Source organism: Eubalaena glacialis, chromosome 8 (assembly GCF_028564815.1).
Source record: "Eubalaena glacialis isolate mEubGla1 chromosome 8, mEubGla1.1.hap2.+ XY, whole genome shotgun sequence".
In the NCBI taxonomy this organism is placed as follows: Eukaryota; Metazoa; Chordata; class Mammalia; order Artiodactyla; family Balaenidae; genus Eubalaena; species Eubalaena glacialis.
Window position 1 is genome coordinate 58,574,924 of NC_083723.1, and position 18,515 is coordinate 58,593,438.

At 35.6% G+C, this 18,515-nt stretch overlaps 1 protein-coding gene across 3 annotated transcripts in view; it reads left to right on the forward strand.

Moving 5' to 3' along the window:
• The window catches only part of CRPPA (CDP-L-ribitol pyrophosphorylase A), a 326,472-nt gene that overhangs the window by 201,474 nt on the left and 106,483 nt on the right, over positions 1 to 18,515 (forward strand). For all 3 annotated transcript variants that reach the window (XM_061197723.1, XM_061197725.1, XM_061197726.1), the window contains exon 9: positions 5,009 to 5,140. In XM_061197723.1, coding sequence (XP_061053706.1) covers positions 5,009 to 5,140 — 132 coding nt within the window. The remainder of the gene's footprint in view (positions 1 to 5,008; positions 5,141 to 18,515) is intronic.

Genomic DNA, 18,515 nt, shown 5'->3' on the forward strand with positions numbered 1-18,515 from the left:
AACATTTAGAAATGGCATCCTAACTGGGGAATATTGTTTTTCTTATAATTTACATGTAGTAAATTAGTGAATGGTGCAAAAAGAGACCAAAGAATATATATTTGGTGTAGCTATAAGCAAATCTGCAGAACTCAACCTAGATGAAATGTTTTGCTACATTTCAATGGATACAAGTGCTTGTATCCTGTCCAAACTGTTTGTTTTATTAAGGCAAAAACATTTACATTTCTTGAGTTATCATGACCATTTTGCAACCTTCTGCTACAGTTGTATAAATCTGTCCTGTTTTTAAAATTAAAGTTGATTGTATTGTACCAACTCAATGTTTTCCTGGACCTCATAAGTATCTGGTGTATTTTAGAATTCAAAATTAGTAGCACAGTGTTATGTATATGCTTAAATTTTACGTTATTGGTATTAGGAAGTACATCTGCTGGAGATTATCTTCCGGTTTTTATGATGTCATCAGGCTTTCTCACATGGTGAAAGAGAATTTTGAGATGCATCCTACTTCTTCATGCTCGAATTTTATCAACCTGATTATATACATTTCATAAGGTCAATATCCGTATCTGTTTCTTTAAAAGTGACATATGTCAGCTACAATAATATTTAGCACATACTAAGTATTTAGAAAAGGAGCTGCGTTATTCTCCTATGTTCTACTACTTTATGTCTTAAAGTTTCCCTATAATTTAAGTACTTGGTTTGGTAGTATGAAAAAATTAATAAACATAAACCTCTATTAAAAAGAATTAGGAGACCAGAAGGGGGAGCTCTCATGCCCTGAGATAATAGCAGAGCCCGGCAGGAAGAAGAAACACTCCCCTTCCTTCCTGGCGAAGACTCAGTGAATTGAAAGGCATGGACTCTTTGTTTACTATAGCCCTCCAACTTCCTTTTCCCCCTCGATAAAAGCCTTCTCCTTTTCTTGCTGTGTGAGAATTTGCACATGGCTCACCATGGTTACAGACACCGAATCACAATTCTCTGATGATCCCAAATGAATAAACCCATCTTTGTTTTAGGTCAACAATGCGGTAAATAGGCAGTTTGTAGGTATATAAATAGTTTGCCCAGAATTCACTTTTACGCACCATTTCCTTAATTTGTGGAATCTATGGTGAACAGAATTGACCTACTGATTTTTTTGAGTGCCGTTAACATTTTTTCTTTTCAAGAAGCTAGGGTATGTTGAACCTTACAGACCTATAGCTGGAGTGAAAGCCTTCCATTCCTAGTTTAGAATCTCATGACTTGGTGAGAACTTTTAAAAACTATTGTACATGTAGCATGTCCTTCAGTTCAACCTAGATGTTCTATGCTACAACATCTGTTTCTGTAAGAAAAATTAGTTTCTATGTGATTAGTAAATAAAGGAGTTAGGTCCATTTAATGTGAAGTTGCATCAGCTTGTGTGCAACTTTTCCTAGATAGAAACAGCCAGAAAAACAGGAATAGAATGATAACCTTGGGAGGAAAGAGAAACACCCTCAACTCAGCTGCTGCACTGGTAGCAGAAGCCTTTGACGTTAAAAAAAAATTTTGTCTGATGCATTAGTTTCTAAGAGAAGTGCAGTCAAACATCCCTCTGTGTTTATGGATTTGGATATTGTTTTCTCATAATTCAGTCTTTTTTTTTTTTTTTTTTTTGCTTTGTGTTTTAAAAATCTATGTTCTTAGTAATAAGGTTATGGTTATTATAAGTTTTGTTTTTTATTATGTACTGTTTATCTGTATTAATGTTTTTTTTTTTGTCTTAACCCTATTATATTGCTACAACCTTAATTTTTGGTAGTATTCGCATGGTATGCCTTTTCATACCAGTACATGCATAAATGTCTAATGAAAACTATCTTGTCCTGTAAAGTACATACTTTCAGGATAGTTTTCATTAGACATTTATATTATAACTAGCATATAGTTCGATTTTTCTTAAAAATCCAATCTGATAAATCTGTCACTTAAGAAAGAGTTAAAAAGTGTTACATTTATCTTTATTATTTTTATATTTGGGATTCTTTCTACAAGCTTGTTTTTTTTGGTTATTGCTGTTGGCCAATTGTTTTGTTGCTACTTTACTTTCCTCCTATGCTTTGTTGCATTGATACAAATAATCCTTTAGTCCCTCTGCAAGTTTGGAAACTATACAATATAATTGTATATAGCTTTAATTAAATAGCATTACTTTTAATATACATAATTAGCTGTAAGTTAACCAAGTGTAAGGTCTAATTTCTGTCCTTCAAAAAAAAAGAAAAAGATTCAGCACACTTTATCTATTGAACATTCTCATTACAATATAATCTTGTCGAGAGTTTTAGGTTTACCATTTTATTAGACTCCCAGAGTTATAATTTATTTTTACAATTAATAGTTAATGTAATTAACTGGTATTTAAAAAATTAATTTTAGGCTCTCTTGTAGGACACTCTTTAAGGAAACTTAAAAATGAGTACCTGCTCCCAGCTCTGACTTCCCGGAGAGGTTCCCCAGCTCCTGGCAGCATGCGTTTCCTCCTGGGCCAACCCTCATGGCAGCTTCCTGGCGCAGAGCTCATTCCCAGTTGTATCATAGTCATCGTTCCTTCTCTAATTAATGCATTACCAGCATTTCCGCTCTTTCATTTCTGTGCCTTTTAAATTTCTGTGCAGGCTATAATTACCAGTTATAGTGGTCTTGTCTTTTCTGCTCCTTGTGCTATTTTTACACAAACCGTCTCCCTACCACCCACCTCCCTTACTTTAGTGCAAGATTTTTCTGAACTCAAATTTTGTCAGGAAGACTTGTATTAAACAAGAAATGTCTGTCTGTCTAGCTAGCTATCTAGGCTGGCAGTAAGGTTGCCCAGGTTGTGTATTGCAAAATTCTAGGGCATTCCATTCACCTAAAATATGTTGGGCAAGGTGGCCGCTAGCATTTCATGGTATCTGAATAGTACAGGTGATTACACAGTTAAAAGAGTTAAACAGTCCACTGAGGCTTTTAACTGCAAACAGTAGTATTGTTCCCCAGCCCAGCTGGTATGGGGCTATGTAGTGATCGGGCCATATGGGCTCTGGAGAGACTCTTACCCTCAGCCTGTCCCCTGGCTTCAGATCCATACCATGACTGCCGTTTCCAAAATTGCCTCAGTGTTGGGGAATTAGCCTGCTTTTTGTAGCAAGCACACCGCCAGCAATTTTAGGTTCAGACTCCTAAGAGTAGAAGCCTTTATAGCGCTAGTTGGGCCAACTTTGTGAAAGACTACAGGGCAGGGAAAAAGGCAGGGCAGAGGTGGGCGTGTCTTCTGCTTTAGCTCCTGAGCTCATCCATCATCTCACATGAGTTTAGGGGCTGCTTTTCTCTCCCCACTTCTCCCTCTACCTTGGCTTCTCAGGGGTGAGGGAAGGAGATCACAGAAGGTGGTATGTGAGCCTTCCTTTCAGAAGGCTTCAGCTGCAAATAGGGACTGACATCTTTTGCAACAGCTGATAGTCATTAGCTTCCAGGTACCAGCAAGGGGAACACCTGGCTATAAGCTGAATTACTTTCAAGGAAGGTCTAGTATTTATAGTTCATTCACAATTCTTCCAGCCTGGGTGTGGTTCACCAGTCAGGAGTTAGTTTTACCATAAGTAATGCCACCTGGTAAAAAAGCTGAAGTTTCACTTTCATAAGTTTTCAGGGAAACAGAGCTTAGGGGAAGGTGAGCCCAGGGTTTCAGGGTTACATGGTCTTTTCTTCAGCTATTCAGCAGATAGAAAAACCTGAAACTTATTCTTTCTGCTTTTTATCTTCCAAAAAAATTTTTTTGTGCTTTTCTTTGTTCTTTTGGTTTATGAATTGGACATTTTTAAGGAAAAAAGTCTATATTGTTACCTTAGATTTCAAGAGGTAGCAGCTATATGTATATGTTTTCAACTGACTATATTTAATGAAAAGTTCCAAGAAAGTTACTGAATATCTACTAAATTAAAATATATTGCACATTATCTCAATTATCTTTAAAAATGGATGTTATATAAGCAATTTTCCCTGGAAAAGCAAAATGTAATGGGTGAAAAAAAAAACCTCTCATTCCCTTGTTTTACAGAAAGAACATAAGATGTTTTGTTGTCTATTGTCATAAAGAGCACATTTCCATGTGAATGAGCAGAGAGGAAGGGATTAGTATAAGATTGGTATAAGGGATTAGTATTAGTATATAAGGTGGAGTATATTATAAAATGCTCCTAGTTAATAAATACACATAATTGAACAAATAATTCTTAAGTTTTAAAATTTTGATATTGCAAAAGAATACACATATTTCTTTATGCTCATTGTATATGTGCATTTGCATTTTAAATAGTTTATTTTGAAGCTATTGTTGTGATTTAGGTTTTTATATCCCATGAAAGACAGACAGTATTGTATCATCTCAGTAGTAGTAGTTTGTAGAAAAGAGCACAGATCACCCTGAGACCTTAAATTTAAATGAAAAATAATGCTTAAAAAATAGTCACTTGAATAATTTCAAGAAAAACACTAACACTGCTAAAAGAATTCTACATAAAATTCTTCTGGATTTACTTTAAGAAGTAGATTATTATTAAATTCCAATTATTACTTTGAAAGGGAATCTTCTAAAAAACTATGTATTTGGATAAGCAGTCCCTTGAATTTTATTGTTATTGTTAATTTCTTAACCTATTTATTTCTATCTAGCCTAGTTTCAAATTACAAATTAGGAAGTAAGTTGAAAGAATTGATGAAATCATATATTCTTTATATCAATACACTTGACTCTGACACAAATTGAAATAGAATATTAGCATTTTATACTTTTCAATTAGTGTTTACTGCATCTGTATTTATAAAGGATGATTGATTCATTTTATTAAGTATTTATGGGTTGAAATGATTAGAAGTTAATAAAATGATAAAAATAATTTCAATTTATATGTGTTTTAAGTTTCTTTAATGTCATACTTTTCAAGGGAAACTGAATGGTACTCTGATTGTTACCTTTTATATTATTTTGCAGGTGCAATTTCTTGATTATGAATCAGTACCATTTGGTCAGAAAATGGAAAACCTAATGCAGATTAGAGAATTTGCCGAGGAAGTGAAAAAAACAAATATTTTATTATATGGCCTTCTCATATATTACCCACAGGTAGGTAAAATGTTGGTCTCTTCAGATTGTATGTTTTTTAGACTACGGTTTTATTGGTGGGAACCTGATTTTGTTAAAAGCAAAGAAATATTTTAAAAAATTTGGGCTGGAAAATTACTTATCTATTCATGTTCTGCAGCAGGTAGAAACTCTTGACTCTAAGGGAAAATTAAAAATCAAAACAAGTGTTTTGATTAGGGGGAAAAAAAGATGAAAATTGGCAAAGATCTCACACTAGGTAGCCCACATAAAATGGCCAGATATGCAAATAAAAATACAGAATCCCCAGATAAGTTTGAATTTCAAATAAATAATAAATAATTTTATTTTTAATTCCAATTTTGGAATTTGAAATTTGAATTTCGTATTTAACTGGTCTTTTGTATTTAACTGGCAACTCTAAGGTCACGATCTTAGCCGTTTGTATAATTTAAAGTTGTTTATTCCTTTAATGCTGTGCTAAAGATGTTGGTAATCAAGACTTTAATCATTTGAAAGCAGTGGCTGGCATTTGGGTTACATGAGGGCATGGTATTTAACTAGACAAAAACTCTTACTGTCGCTGTCTTTTAATAGCGAGTTACTTAAGCTGAAGGCAAAATGAATTAGCATTATAGATTCTTTGTGCAGAGAAGTGCTATTTAAATCAAACTGTTTGGAGAATCTGTTAGAGAAGATGGATTTGCCCTTTGTGCATAGATACCTTTCATAGAACTTGCAGAAAGCTTCATGGTGTCTTAGAGGTGTACCACATAGGAGTCAAGGAAGTAAAATGGTCAACTGCTTTTTTTTTTAGTGGTCTGGAATAAAAGTGATTTCGTACTATATGGTTGATGAATAACAGCTATCGTTTATGAAATATTTAAGGTGCCTTTTTAGCCTGAAGGTAACAACATTTCTTTTGAAACAAATGGATTTTAGCTGAATATAAGGGCCATCTTTTAACCAGTTCCTTGGTTTTCTTTAACTTTGAGGTTGTTTCCTCTGCTTCTGACATAGACAAGCATGACCTCCAGTTGGTCCTAAGGACAAGGCAAAGTTTAGTTCACTTAGGATCATGGAATTGTAAAACGTTAGTGCTGTATGGTTCCTGAAGTCAGCGCAACCAAGGCCTAAAGAGAGACATATACTTGCCCAAGGACATAAAACTGGCAGAGTAAGAATTAGAACTCAGGTCTGTATCTTCCTTCAGGAATGTTTCCTCTGCAATATTGTCTTTGGTTGTACCCTAGATTAACGTGGTGGGAAAAAGAAATCAGTTATTTCTGTTGTGCCATGCAAAGGAGTCATGGACTAATGCTATGCTATACAGGTATAAAATAGCGTTCACTCAGGAAAACCTCAAAAGCTGGGGAGTGGTAGAGCACACACAGTTCTGGAACTCTCTTTGTCCTATGATTTAGACTAAGCACAAAGGGTCTGTAGTTGACTTTCTAGTAGAGGGTCTGGTTGCCAGATGAAATAGAGCATGGAATTTCAGAGAAAAAGTATGTTTTAGCATAAGTATGTCCCAAATGTTACATGGACCATATTTGCACAAAAGATTCTTTATTCCAAGTATAACTGGGCATCTTGTGTTTTATTTGCTAAACCTGGTAACACTTGTAGAGTTCATGTTTACATAAAAGTATTCATTTTTTTCACACTTGACATGTTCTACCCTTTTATGGAATGGAGTACAGTGAGTATCTATGTGACTCTGTACCTATGAAGGCTCCCTGATTGGAAAAGTAGCCTTGTTGAAAAGGAGGAGCCTTTGCAGCCCACTGCTTGGTATCTGACTGCTCTTTTAAGCAAACTTGGACCTGCTAAGCCAGCTGTCTACTAAGTTACCAAAAGTGGGAAAAAGATGGTCCTGCAAGCCCTTCAAGATATGTCTCTCATTGCTTTAGGATGCAAAGATAGCTTACTTAGGTGTTGCTTGTCTCTTCTTAACATTTCAGTAATGATGTTTCAAGTATGTGAAAATGTTTAAAATGAAAGGTTTACTTTTGTCCTTAAAGACACAGACGTGAATTGACTTTTACTAGCCCAACACACTGTCCAATGCATAATTCCACCTTAAAGAGCATTTACTAAGAGATCCTGGGATGTTTGTTAGATATGCCATTAAGAAAGAGCTGTGGTTAAAAAATTGGAGAGGCAGCAGTGAATAGAGTTAAACAGACTTCTTTAATGAGGGCTTCTCACAAATCCTTAATATACTGATGAGCATTTCATATCTCCAACCTGGGGACAAGGGCTATGCCATTTTCCATTTTCTCCTGTAATCCTTTAACCATAGATAAATCATGGGACTAATGTTCCCTAAAAGAAACTTTGAGAAACATTCCTCACAAGTATACCGTGACGTAAAGAGAGCACTACCTCTGTACAGTCTTTTTCTACTTCAGTACTAATTTTTCCATTTAGTTAAAGCAGTACTTCTAACATTGAGTGCCTACTTGACACTGCAAACACCAAGGATATGAAGATGTATAAGATGGAGCTTTCATTCACTGTTTAGTGAAGAGTGTTGCTCTGTGCTTTCCGCTGTGCTGTGAGATACAACTTTTTGTAGTGTTCATACACTGGACTTTGTTCCCTAAATCTAATTCATCTCTGTAAGAGCCATTAGGTGTTTTGTAGGTAGTTATTGTGTATGCTTCTAAGTCTCTGATCAGTGAAACCTTTCTAGATTTTTTTTTAAACCATTTTTCATAAGACACTAGCACAGGTGCCTCCTCTTTGGATAGGTTTTCAGTTTATTGATAGCCCCTTCTTGGAAGAGAGAACGTATCGAATTGACTTCTGTATCTGTGTTACACATATGTTCTTTCTGGCTTAAAGAAAACCTCCCTTGTTATGTATGTGATATTTCTGATAATGTAGATGGTCTTGATATTTGGCCGCACCTTCACAGTGTTGATGTATATGATGTTTATAGTTAAATAGAATTATGTAGGCTCTTTTCTTTTTAAATACGTGATGCTATTAAACCTCTGTTTGTGTTTGTATAGAGTTCTTTTACACACATGTATAGGAGTTTTTGTGTTTGGCAATTTTAAGCTGATTAGTTTTATTCTGTTATTTCAGTCTTTCATTGTCTTTTTTGATCTAGATTATAGCATATGATTAATTAGCTATAGTTTCTTGCATCATATAATTTACAAATTAGATGTCATCTATATTTTGTATATACCTTTAAGGAAAAAATTGATTTGGATAAAGCTAAGGATTGATTCCTTCTTTAGTATCTATAAATGTTCTACAATGTTGTCTGTGATCAAGTACTGATAATTTAATAATTCAGTCACCGACAAATGCATCTAATTTTATAATATCTTAACTCAATTTCTCCATATTTTCTTTACTGATATAAGAAACTTTAACAAATACTTTACTTAACTCTAGATAAGCTTTATGTGTGTGTTTTTTCTGCCTTTGAGAGAGATTATTTGCTAAATTATTGAATATGCTAGTTTCTTATCTATATCACCATAGTAAGGCACTAATTAACTTTTTTTTCCCAAAATTGCCTTTAAAATATTCTAGTGGCCTCAAAAAATTAATAATTTAAACTGAGCTCTTTGTGGGTAGCTTAAACTTAGAGTTATAGATCAAGTGACAGGCTTCACTGTGTATATATATGTATCTATACATTTATATATACACACATATATAAATATAAGTAAAAAATACTTGACCATAGTATAAAGTTTTCTAATGTTATCATCCAGTTTTCAGTTCCTCAAGTTGTAAACAAATCAGGAAAGATTTGAAATTTATGCTCTAGACTAGAAATGTAGCATAAAGCTTGCCTTTACAATTTGTTGAATGAATTTAAATCAGGTCCTATCCCTTTTTTAAAAATAACCATACAAAAATAACTATGAATAATTAAAACCAGTTTTTATAGTTGAGTCCATATAAAGGATCTTAGTCCCTTTTTAAGTGTTACTTTAAATAATTCTATGCATAAAATATTATTCTTCATCCTGTTAATCCAGCTTTGTTATGCAAACCATCATTGAGGTCCATGATATAAAATTATGTGTTTGGGGAACATGTTTTAGTTATTGGAAAATCTGTATCTGATAATATGGCAGTGAACATATACAGACTTAGTATTTCTGTCATGAACTGTTCAAGCCAGTAGCTTACAAGTTTACAGTCTTAATTTTGTTGAAATCTAAAATAGTTTCATGATGACTTTGTTTTTTAAGGCAAATGTTTGCGAGTTTACATTTTAAAATAATGTTCCTTAAAACTGTGATAGTAAGTAAACTGTTTCCCTGAGTTCTGTGAGCCATTCAAGAAGCGGATTGCAGGAACCCGTGACCTATAGCTCGTTGGTCAGAAGTACAGATGGCATCCGAAGTAGAAGTCAGCCTGGTGGGACTGAGGCCTTAAGCCTGGGGTGTGTGGTCAGTGCTAACTCCAGGTAGTGAGTGTCAGAACTGTTTAGTGTGGGAAAAATAAAACACACATTTGGTGGCAGAAGTGTTGAGAATAGAAAAACAATTAATCTTTAGGCCAGTATAAAACTTGCTATATCTATTATCTACCCAATCCCACCAGAGGTTTTCCAACTTGTGGACATTCTTTCGGCTTAGGTGCCTAGTGAAAATGTTGTAAATCAGAGTCCCCAGCAAACTAACAGTGAACATGTAGCATGAAAAAGAAATTAGACTCCGTTGTCGCTGTAATACAACTTAAACTATACTGACCATTTTACAGGTAAAACTTCTAGGTTACAACGATATTATTCCTTTGATTAGTAACTTTTTTGTACAGACATTACAACATTGAATAATCCACTCAACTGATTTTTGCATTCAGCTTTACTTATCCACCGTCTTCACAAAGATATCATGAGACATCTTATTAGGTATTTTCCTGAAGTCCAGATCTGGGATTTGTACAGCTGTCCCTTGCTTGAGTAATCTACTGGTATTCTCAAAGAAAGAAATAAGTTTAAGTTGTTTAAATGAACATACATTAGACCCCGCTAATAAATGATTGATTTTCTATGCCAGTAGCTTTTTAAACACTGGGTCTTAGAAAAATCCCCAGCTGACAATATTATAGTCACCTGAGGAATTAAATATACAGATTCCTAGTCTGTACCTCCCTGACTCTATTTCAAGAGATCAGGGATATCCCTGGGGCTCTATGTTTCACAAGCTCAAACTGTGATGAAAGTTTAGTGTGAGCCAGATTTAAATGACTGATGCAGGTCAGTGGTCCTTCATTCCATTGGCATGTTGGAATCACTGATTTCCCTTTGTAATCTGTGTAGGACTGTCACATCAGTGGAGGCTCCGATATACCAGGTGGTATAATAGAATGTTGATTAAGTTTGGTAAGGGAGTGAAGAATGGCCATTTGAAAAAGTTTCTCAGGTAACCGAAATCTGTCTTCTTGTTCATTAAGGACAACTGTTCTAAACACTCAAAAACTCTCAGTAAAATAGGGCAGTTATATTGATAAAGATAATTAGTTGGAAACAAAAAAAGTGTATCATTGATTGTTTAAAAGACGGGTTTTGAAAAGGTATTTTTTAGCTTTATAGAATTTCTCAAGAGTCACAGAACCAAGATTGGATACTAGCTAGCCAGGAACAGTACAGTTAACAGAAATGCTCAACCATCCTGTGGGACTGTGCTAAGAAAAATGCCTCCCATCCCTGATTCTGCTTATATAATATGCTAGGGGACCATGGGTAGGAACTCTACCATAGCTGATCCATAAAATGAAAGGTCTCTTCCCTAGATCTAGTCTCCTTGTTCTGGCACCACTTCTACCTTCTAAGTCCCCTCCATGTGCGTAATAGAATCTATAGAATTTAGATGCTACAGAATCTGGGGAAACGTAGCTTGGTTTTTTCTCTGTAGTCTCTATAGCGCAGAAATGAAAGATGGGCTATGGTTAGGGAAGGCATTGCTTGCGCCACTTTGCAATATCAGCCCCGTCTATGTTATAGAATCCTGTCTTAGGTTGGAATGAAATCAAACAGAGCACCTTTAACATGTGTTTACATTCAGGGGCTTGTTATTTGTCTATATCCAGGCTTTCCATATGGTGTCTGCCACAAATATACATTTTTTTTTATAATGATTATAATTTTTTTTTTTAATTTTTATTTTATTTTTGGCTGTGTTGGGTCTTCGTTTCTGTGTGAGGGCTTTCTCTAGTTGTGGCAAGCGGGGGCCACTCCTCATCGCGGTGCGCGGGCCTCTCAGTATCGCGGCCTCTCTTGTTGCGGAGCACAGGCTCCAGACGCGCAGGCTCAGTAGTTGTGGCTCACGGGCCCAGTTGCTCCGCGGCATGTGGGATCTTCCCAGACCAGGGCTCGAACCCATGTCCCCTGCATTGGCAGGCAGACTCTCAACCACTGCGCCACCTGGGAAGCCCCAAATATACATTTTTAATTACAATTTTGCATATGAACTTTTATAATAATAAAATTTGCAAAGTCTATAAAATTTATCTGTAGCAGTTTTGTATTTAATCTGTGCATTTTATGTACTCAGGGCTTTAGAGATGAGTCACACAGGTTCATGGTTAAAGAGTTTCCTAAAATTATTTCCTAAAATTATTATAACTGATAACACATTGAATTAGTATCTTCCCCTCTAACTGAAAAACAAGATATATGACCCTAAACAAGGGATATAAGTTTTCACGGCCTTGGATTCTCCATTTTAAAATGCAGAAGTCAGAACTTCTGTTTGAAAGCCTTTGTCGGATGAGAAAGAGGAGACACAAGAGGTGTGCAGGCTGTGTCATGTGGTACCATCAACCATCTCTCACTCTGACACGGGAATTCTAGAACTGGGCCTGGGTTTTCTTTCCTCTCCCTATGTGACCATAAACTTCACCTATACTATTATTTCCTTTATTTTATTCAGAATTACTCATTATTGTTTGTGTATTTTATTCTAGTTCAGAGAGGAAACTGTTCTCTTTTTTTTGTCAGACACCTTAATAAAGTAGAAGACAAGGGTGGTGCCTTAGTCTGTTCTGCTGCTATAGCAGATACCATAGATTGGAGGCTGGAGGTCTGAGATCAGGGTGCCAGCATGTTTGAGTTCTAGGGAGTTCCTGGTTGCAGAGCACAGTTTTCTTATTGTATGCTCACAGAGCAGGGAGAGGGTGAGGCCTCTAGAGCCCTAATTCTATGGATGAGGACTCCACTCTAATGAGTTAATCACCAACTGAAGGTCTCTCTTCCTAATAGCGTCACGTCACGTAGGAGTTAGGATTTCAACATATGAATTTGGAGGAGGGGCACAAAGATTCAGTCCATAACAGGGAAGGAATTAACATCCATTAGAGAAAGGTTAAGGGAAATATTAAATATGTTAGCATGTCAGGAGTATGTGCCGTTTATTATCTATTCCTTATCTTGTCTCCTTTCTTCTCCTTTGTACTGTCATTTTACTGGGTTTGATACAGTGGGAAACAGGACTTCTGAAAGCAATAGTTGGCTTAGTGTTTTCGTAAGATGAGGCCATTGGAAAGGACTACATCAGGCAGAGCTACAGAAAACAAGTCTTGAAGAGGTCAGGGGTGAAACAGGGGAGCCCTTACCTTCTCCCTGCTCCTGAATGCCACTGTTTCCTCTCTTCCTACAACTGCTGCGGCTCTGGGAGGCATATAGAAAAAGGAGGAAAGTTACCAAAGCAGTTTTGTAATTTTTTGTTTTTTAGAAAACAATTGTTTGTAAAAAACTTATGAGGATCCTTTTATAAACCTCCAAAATAAGATGTGAAGTGGTGAAATGAAGTTGTTTGGCAAAACATTAAATTAGATAAAGATGTGTAAATTGTTCTTCTGTCCAAAGTGTAGGCAAGATCTCTCTACTTGATGAGTTAAGTACTATTGTCTTTCTCTGTTGTCTGGGTTTTGAAGGTTTTGTGTGTACTATAAAGGACATCCAGAAAACATTCTTGACAATGAATCTCTTTGTAATTACTTCAGGTAAATTCAAAATAAAACATTAAGAACTATATGAACAGGTCCAACTGCTCTCGGATACCTTTGTGCCAAAAGACCTGAATTTGTAGGATGCAATGTACACCAATCTTTCCTCTCAAATGCACCCCATTTGCTCTGTGTTCTTAGCCATCAAGTATGTGTGATCACTTGGTGAACAAATAGGTGCATGCTATCAAGTAGCAGAACACAGATTTTTTTTAATGAAAATCTTTGGGGAGATTAGACTTAAAACTCTACTCCCTGCAGTGAGCAATTACTTGGAATTTAACTGAATTATTTACTAAACTCACATTACTTTCCATGCCGTCATACGGCATGTACACCGAACATGCAGCACCAAATCTGTTTACAGAAACCCATAATACCCTGTTCAGAGTAATCAGGCTTTTCAACGTGGGAATGTTGATGAGACTAAATATTTTTCACTTTCAAATTGTTTTGGCTTTCATTATTTAGATTTAGTCATTCTTTGGGAAAATAGGAAGGTTATGAAAGATAATGTCTCTTCAAAACTGTGTTTGACGTAAAATAGCTAGCTAGTTCGAAGCAGCTGCGTAGCATAGGGAGATCAGCTCGGTGCTTTGTGACCACCTGGAGGGGTGGGATAGGGAGGGTGGGAGGGAAGGAGACGCAAGAGGGAAGACATATGGGGACATATGTGTATGTATAACTGATTCACTTTGTTATAAAGCAGAAACTAACACACCATTGTAAAGCAATTATACTCCAATAAAGATGTTAAAACAAACAAACAAACAGAAAAACAACTGTGTGTTTGAAAAACTGAAACTATTTTCAGGGAGTTTGGTTAGCTTACTCTGCAGACGCATCAGAGAGAGTAGCAATAAGCTATTATACTTAGACATATCTAAATGAAATGGATTATTACTTACAAACTTCTGCTACAGAACTCTCCTTAATTTTTTTTTTCCACACTATTTTAAATATTTATTTATTTATTTATTTTTGGCTGTGTTGGGTCTTTGTTTCTGTGCGAGGGCTTTCTCTAGTTGCGTCAAGTGGGGGCCACTGTTCATCACGGTGTGCGGGCCTCTCACTATCACAGCCTCTCTTATTGCGGAACACAGGCTCCAGACGCGCAGGCTCAGCAGTTGTGGCTCAGGGGCCCAGTTGCTCCATGGCATGTGAGATCTTCCCAGGCCAGGGCTCGAACCCATGTCCCCTGCATTGGCAGGCAGATTTTCAACCACTGCGCCACCAGGGAAACCCCCTCCTTAACTTTTTTGAATAAAAAAAGCAAAATTATGAATGAAAAAGACCATGGAAAATTCTTAATGAACTAAATCCTTTGAACAATGTATTAGCTAACTATTACTGCATAACAAATTACCCCAAAACTTAGTTGCTTAAAACTACATATATAATCTCACAGTCTCTGTGGGTCTCTGGCTCTGGGTCTTTCTCAAGGCTATAGTCATCTCAAGGCTACACTGAGAATGATCTGCTTCCTAGCCACTTAGCTGGCTGTTGAAAGGATTCAGTTTCTCTGGGCTGAGTCTTCAGTTCTTCACAAGCTCATGGTTGGAGACCAGCCTCTATTCTTTGTCATGGGCATTTGTCCATAGAGCATCCCACAATATCAGAGCAAGCAAGAGAGAGAAAACGAAGACAGAAGTCACAGTCTTCTGTAACATAATCACCAAGTGACATCCTGTCACTTTTATTGTATTCTGTTCATTGGAAACAAATGACAAAGTTTTACCTACACACAGGGAAGGTGATTTACATAGGGCGTGGGTACCAGTAGGTAGTGATGACTGGGAGCCATATCAGATGCTGCCCACCACAATAATACCAGAATGCTAATATTATAGGAGGCTAAAAATTATATTTCTTGCTACCCACTCCAAGCAAAGTAAGGGGTTTATAACCTAAATAGGGCCAGAAATGTGTAAAGGTGAAAAACTTGCACACAGATTTTACATATATGTATACATACATACACACGTACATATGATTACACAAACTTACTTTTTTCTTGACGCTTGAATAGAGTAGTAACAGCTAGAGACAGTATAGCAGGGAAGTGGGGAGCCAACGAAATGGAAACTTAGTTTTATGTTATCTGTACAATTTTTAAAAGCTTGATTTAGGTCAGATCCACATCAAATAAATTAGGGAGCATATATTCATAGATAGGCTCTATTATTTCAGTTCAGGTTAGTGAAGCTAGTATTAGAAAATAATTGCTATAAAATGGTGGCTTTGCATTTGAGGGAGTTGAGACTCATTACAGTGGAGCATATAACCCAGAAGTATTGTGTCTCAGAGGCTTGAAAAACAGTTTCCAGGAAACAGAGTTGCTGTAGTAAGTCAGGAGAACTAGAAATTAAAAGAAGCCAGTGAATCTGACAACTGGAATCCTTTTGGTAATCTTCAGGGAAGATGTGTTTGTGCACTTGTAGAAAGCATTGAGAAACTTCATTGGGCGTTATCTGATTTCCTATAAACTGTTTCCCCAGTAAAACTCCTGCCATATTACTAACATCAATGAAAAGTGGAAAATAGGATTTAATTTCATTCATTACCCAAATTCTGATATTTTAACTAATGAAATAGAAAAAAAAAAAATAGGCATGGCAAATAGGTTGAAAGAACAAACTGAGTAATTATTCCCTGGGAAGTGGAGAGTTTCCTAATGCATGTGGCATTATTTCAGCCCTTTGAAATAAAACATGTTGTATATATATATATACTGTTCACAGCAGTTTTATGTAGAATTTCCTTAAATAACATTAGAGGGAGGGAGATATCTTTCTCTGTTTATTTTCATTTTATGTAACTCTAATTATCCAAACTGCAGAAGCAGCTGTACAAAGAACTCTAAAATTGCAGTGTTTAACTGAATCAAGTAGAGAGAACATGATGTGCATGCTAGAGGACTTGAAAACATCAAGCAGAGTGGGAAGTGAAACTAGATAGAAGCAATGTGAAGTCAAGATAATAAAGATTTAGCATTCTAAGCCAATGGCAATAAGTCTGAATACTTAGAAATATTTGGGGCCTATTGACTTTTAGCTATTGCGTGTCATTTAGATTAAGGGTAACATTTCCAAAATCTGGGACTATCTAAGGACCATGTTCCAGGAATGAGAGTTGGTTGTATGTAACTTCCTTATTTTCTGCCCTAAACCATCAGGATTTAGAAAAGATAATAGTTTGTAAATTTAGAACATGTGTTTATTGTCTCTGAGAATCCTATCAACATTTCTGATTATGAACACAAAGGAAATATAGAGGGACCTTCTCCATTGAGAGTCAGGAAGCTATGAGTAATGTTTGGCGTAAGGATTTGTGTATAGAAAACAGTGAAGTTTATTAGTTTTCCATCCATCTCATTACTCATCTTTGACAACTGGTAAGGAAATATATTTTAATTAAGCTTCAACTTTCTATTACTGAATGCATAATGGCAATTATATACTAATGCTATTAGGAAATGAGTTGGTTTAATAACAAACATATCTACAATCACTCTTTTAGAATCTGGATTTTAATGGGCAGAAAAAGCACAGATGTTTTACAAAGACACCATTCATGATTATTATTATGCTTCGGTCAGTGTTTATATTTTGTATGTTTCTAATCACTATATCATGTTGAAATCCTATATGACGAAGAATATAAGGAAAGAGTGTTCAAGAGTACCACAGATAATTTACCATTTTTTTCAGCTAAAATTATTTATTTTAATCTTTTGCATTTTTACTCTATTTCCTTTTTAAAAATACGATTCTCCATGTGTATTTATGGCCTAAAAGGTTCTGAATCGTAATAAATTTCATAACTAGGCCACAGATCTGCTATATGGACAGACTTTTTACAAGGGGATTCAGGAACACAAGAATTTAACGTTTATTATAGGACATGCTGTACTTTTTTTATTGTTTACCACAAAGACTTTTTCATTAAAAGATTCAAAGAGAGGAAATTTAATTTTTGTTCATAGGCTTGCAAGCTGAAATTGGGGCAATGTGAAATGTATTAAAATAGAGACCATTAAAGTAATCTATATACCACTTACTGGTAGTATGTGCTTACATTTAGTTTGTAGGTTTGAGCCAATCTTATACTCTATTCTTGATAGTGAAGTCAATTTAAAAAATTGATTCTCTAGTGAGGATATGCTGCTTTGAACAGATACCAACTAGCAAATATCAAGTTACAGGCAAAATTATTAAATGTATAAATGTACAGATTTATGGTTTTCTAATGCATCTATATTATACTATATATTTCTAGTTCCTTTCTAGTGAAAAGTCAGGCCATTTCTTGTTCGTCTACTGGGTACATATCTTTGATTCTGACTTAATCTGTTTAGTTTTGAATTTTAAATAGGAATAATAAGTTTTGCTCAATATATGTATATACGAGGGTTTAAAATAATTGTGCCATATTCTTCATCATCTTAGTCCTTTTATACCTTTATTAAATTTTTGACTTCATATTTAAGATGTTTTGATGCAATTAAAGGACTTAAGCTCTTCAGGGAGGGTGGTCTCTTCTCCCTCTTTTAAGAAAGTCCAGCATTAACACAACATTATTAGTACTCTTTTGACCTTCAAGAGAAGAAATAGGCTAAAAACCTAGATAAGAAGTTGCTAAAAATCTAGTTACTGAATTCTGAGGTCTGGCCCATGAAGAGAAGAGGCATGACCCCTAAATCTAATTTTTTAGATGGAGATGTTACAAAATTTAAAAAAAAAATACATACTGATCATAGAGCAACAATTAAAACACTGAGTGACAAACATTTCTGAACGTTGATAGCAATTTCTATAATGAAGGCATTGCATTTACCCTAAAAGATAACCAGTTGAACAACTATATAAATGACTGGGAAGCAGCTTAATAATTTTCAACAAATGACCTGGTCAGTATAATTTCAAAAAGCCTCAGTCATATTTTCCAAAGTCGTGCTGCTTCTTTTGTAGTTACCGTTTTTCTCATAACCTAAAAGAACACCAGGCTTTGCCAGCACCGTCACAAGAACGTGAGTTTTATTCACAAATATACTTTCTCAAGTCAAGTAAATCATAAGTGAATGCTTCCTACCTTTCCTCAAATTTTTACTGAGTGTTTTAAGGCCTTGGGAAGAAGGACAAGTTTTGTGGGTTGTTTTTTGTTTTTAAATATGTGCAAGGCCTTTTGTAAGGCATCTTGAGGAAGTCAAATGGTGGCTGAGACTTGACCTTCGCCCTCAGGGAGAGGTTTTACTGAAGGAACTATGTCAGGTTAATTAGATGTTATAAATGCATAACTTCTGCTTTTTAGAGCTTAATTATTTCCACAGGTATGTGTTTCCCAGTGGTTAGCTAAGCAATAACAAACGTGGCCCTTGTGGTAAGTTCATGACAATAAGTAATAGAAA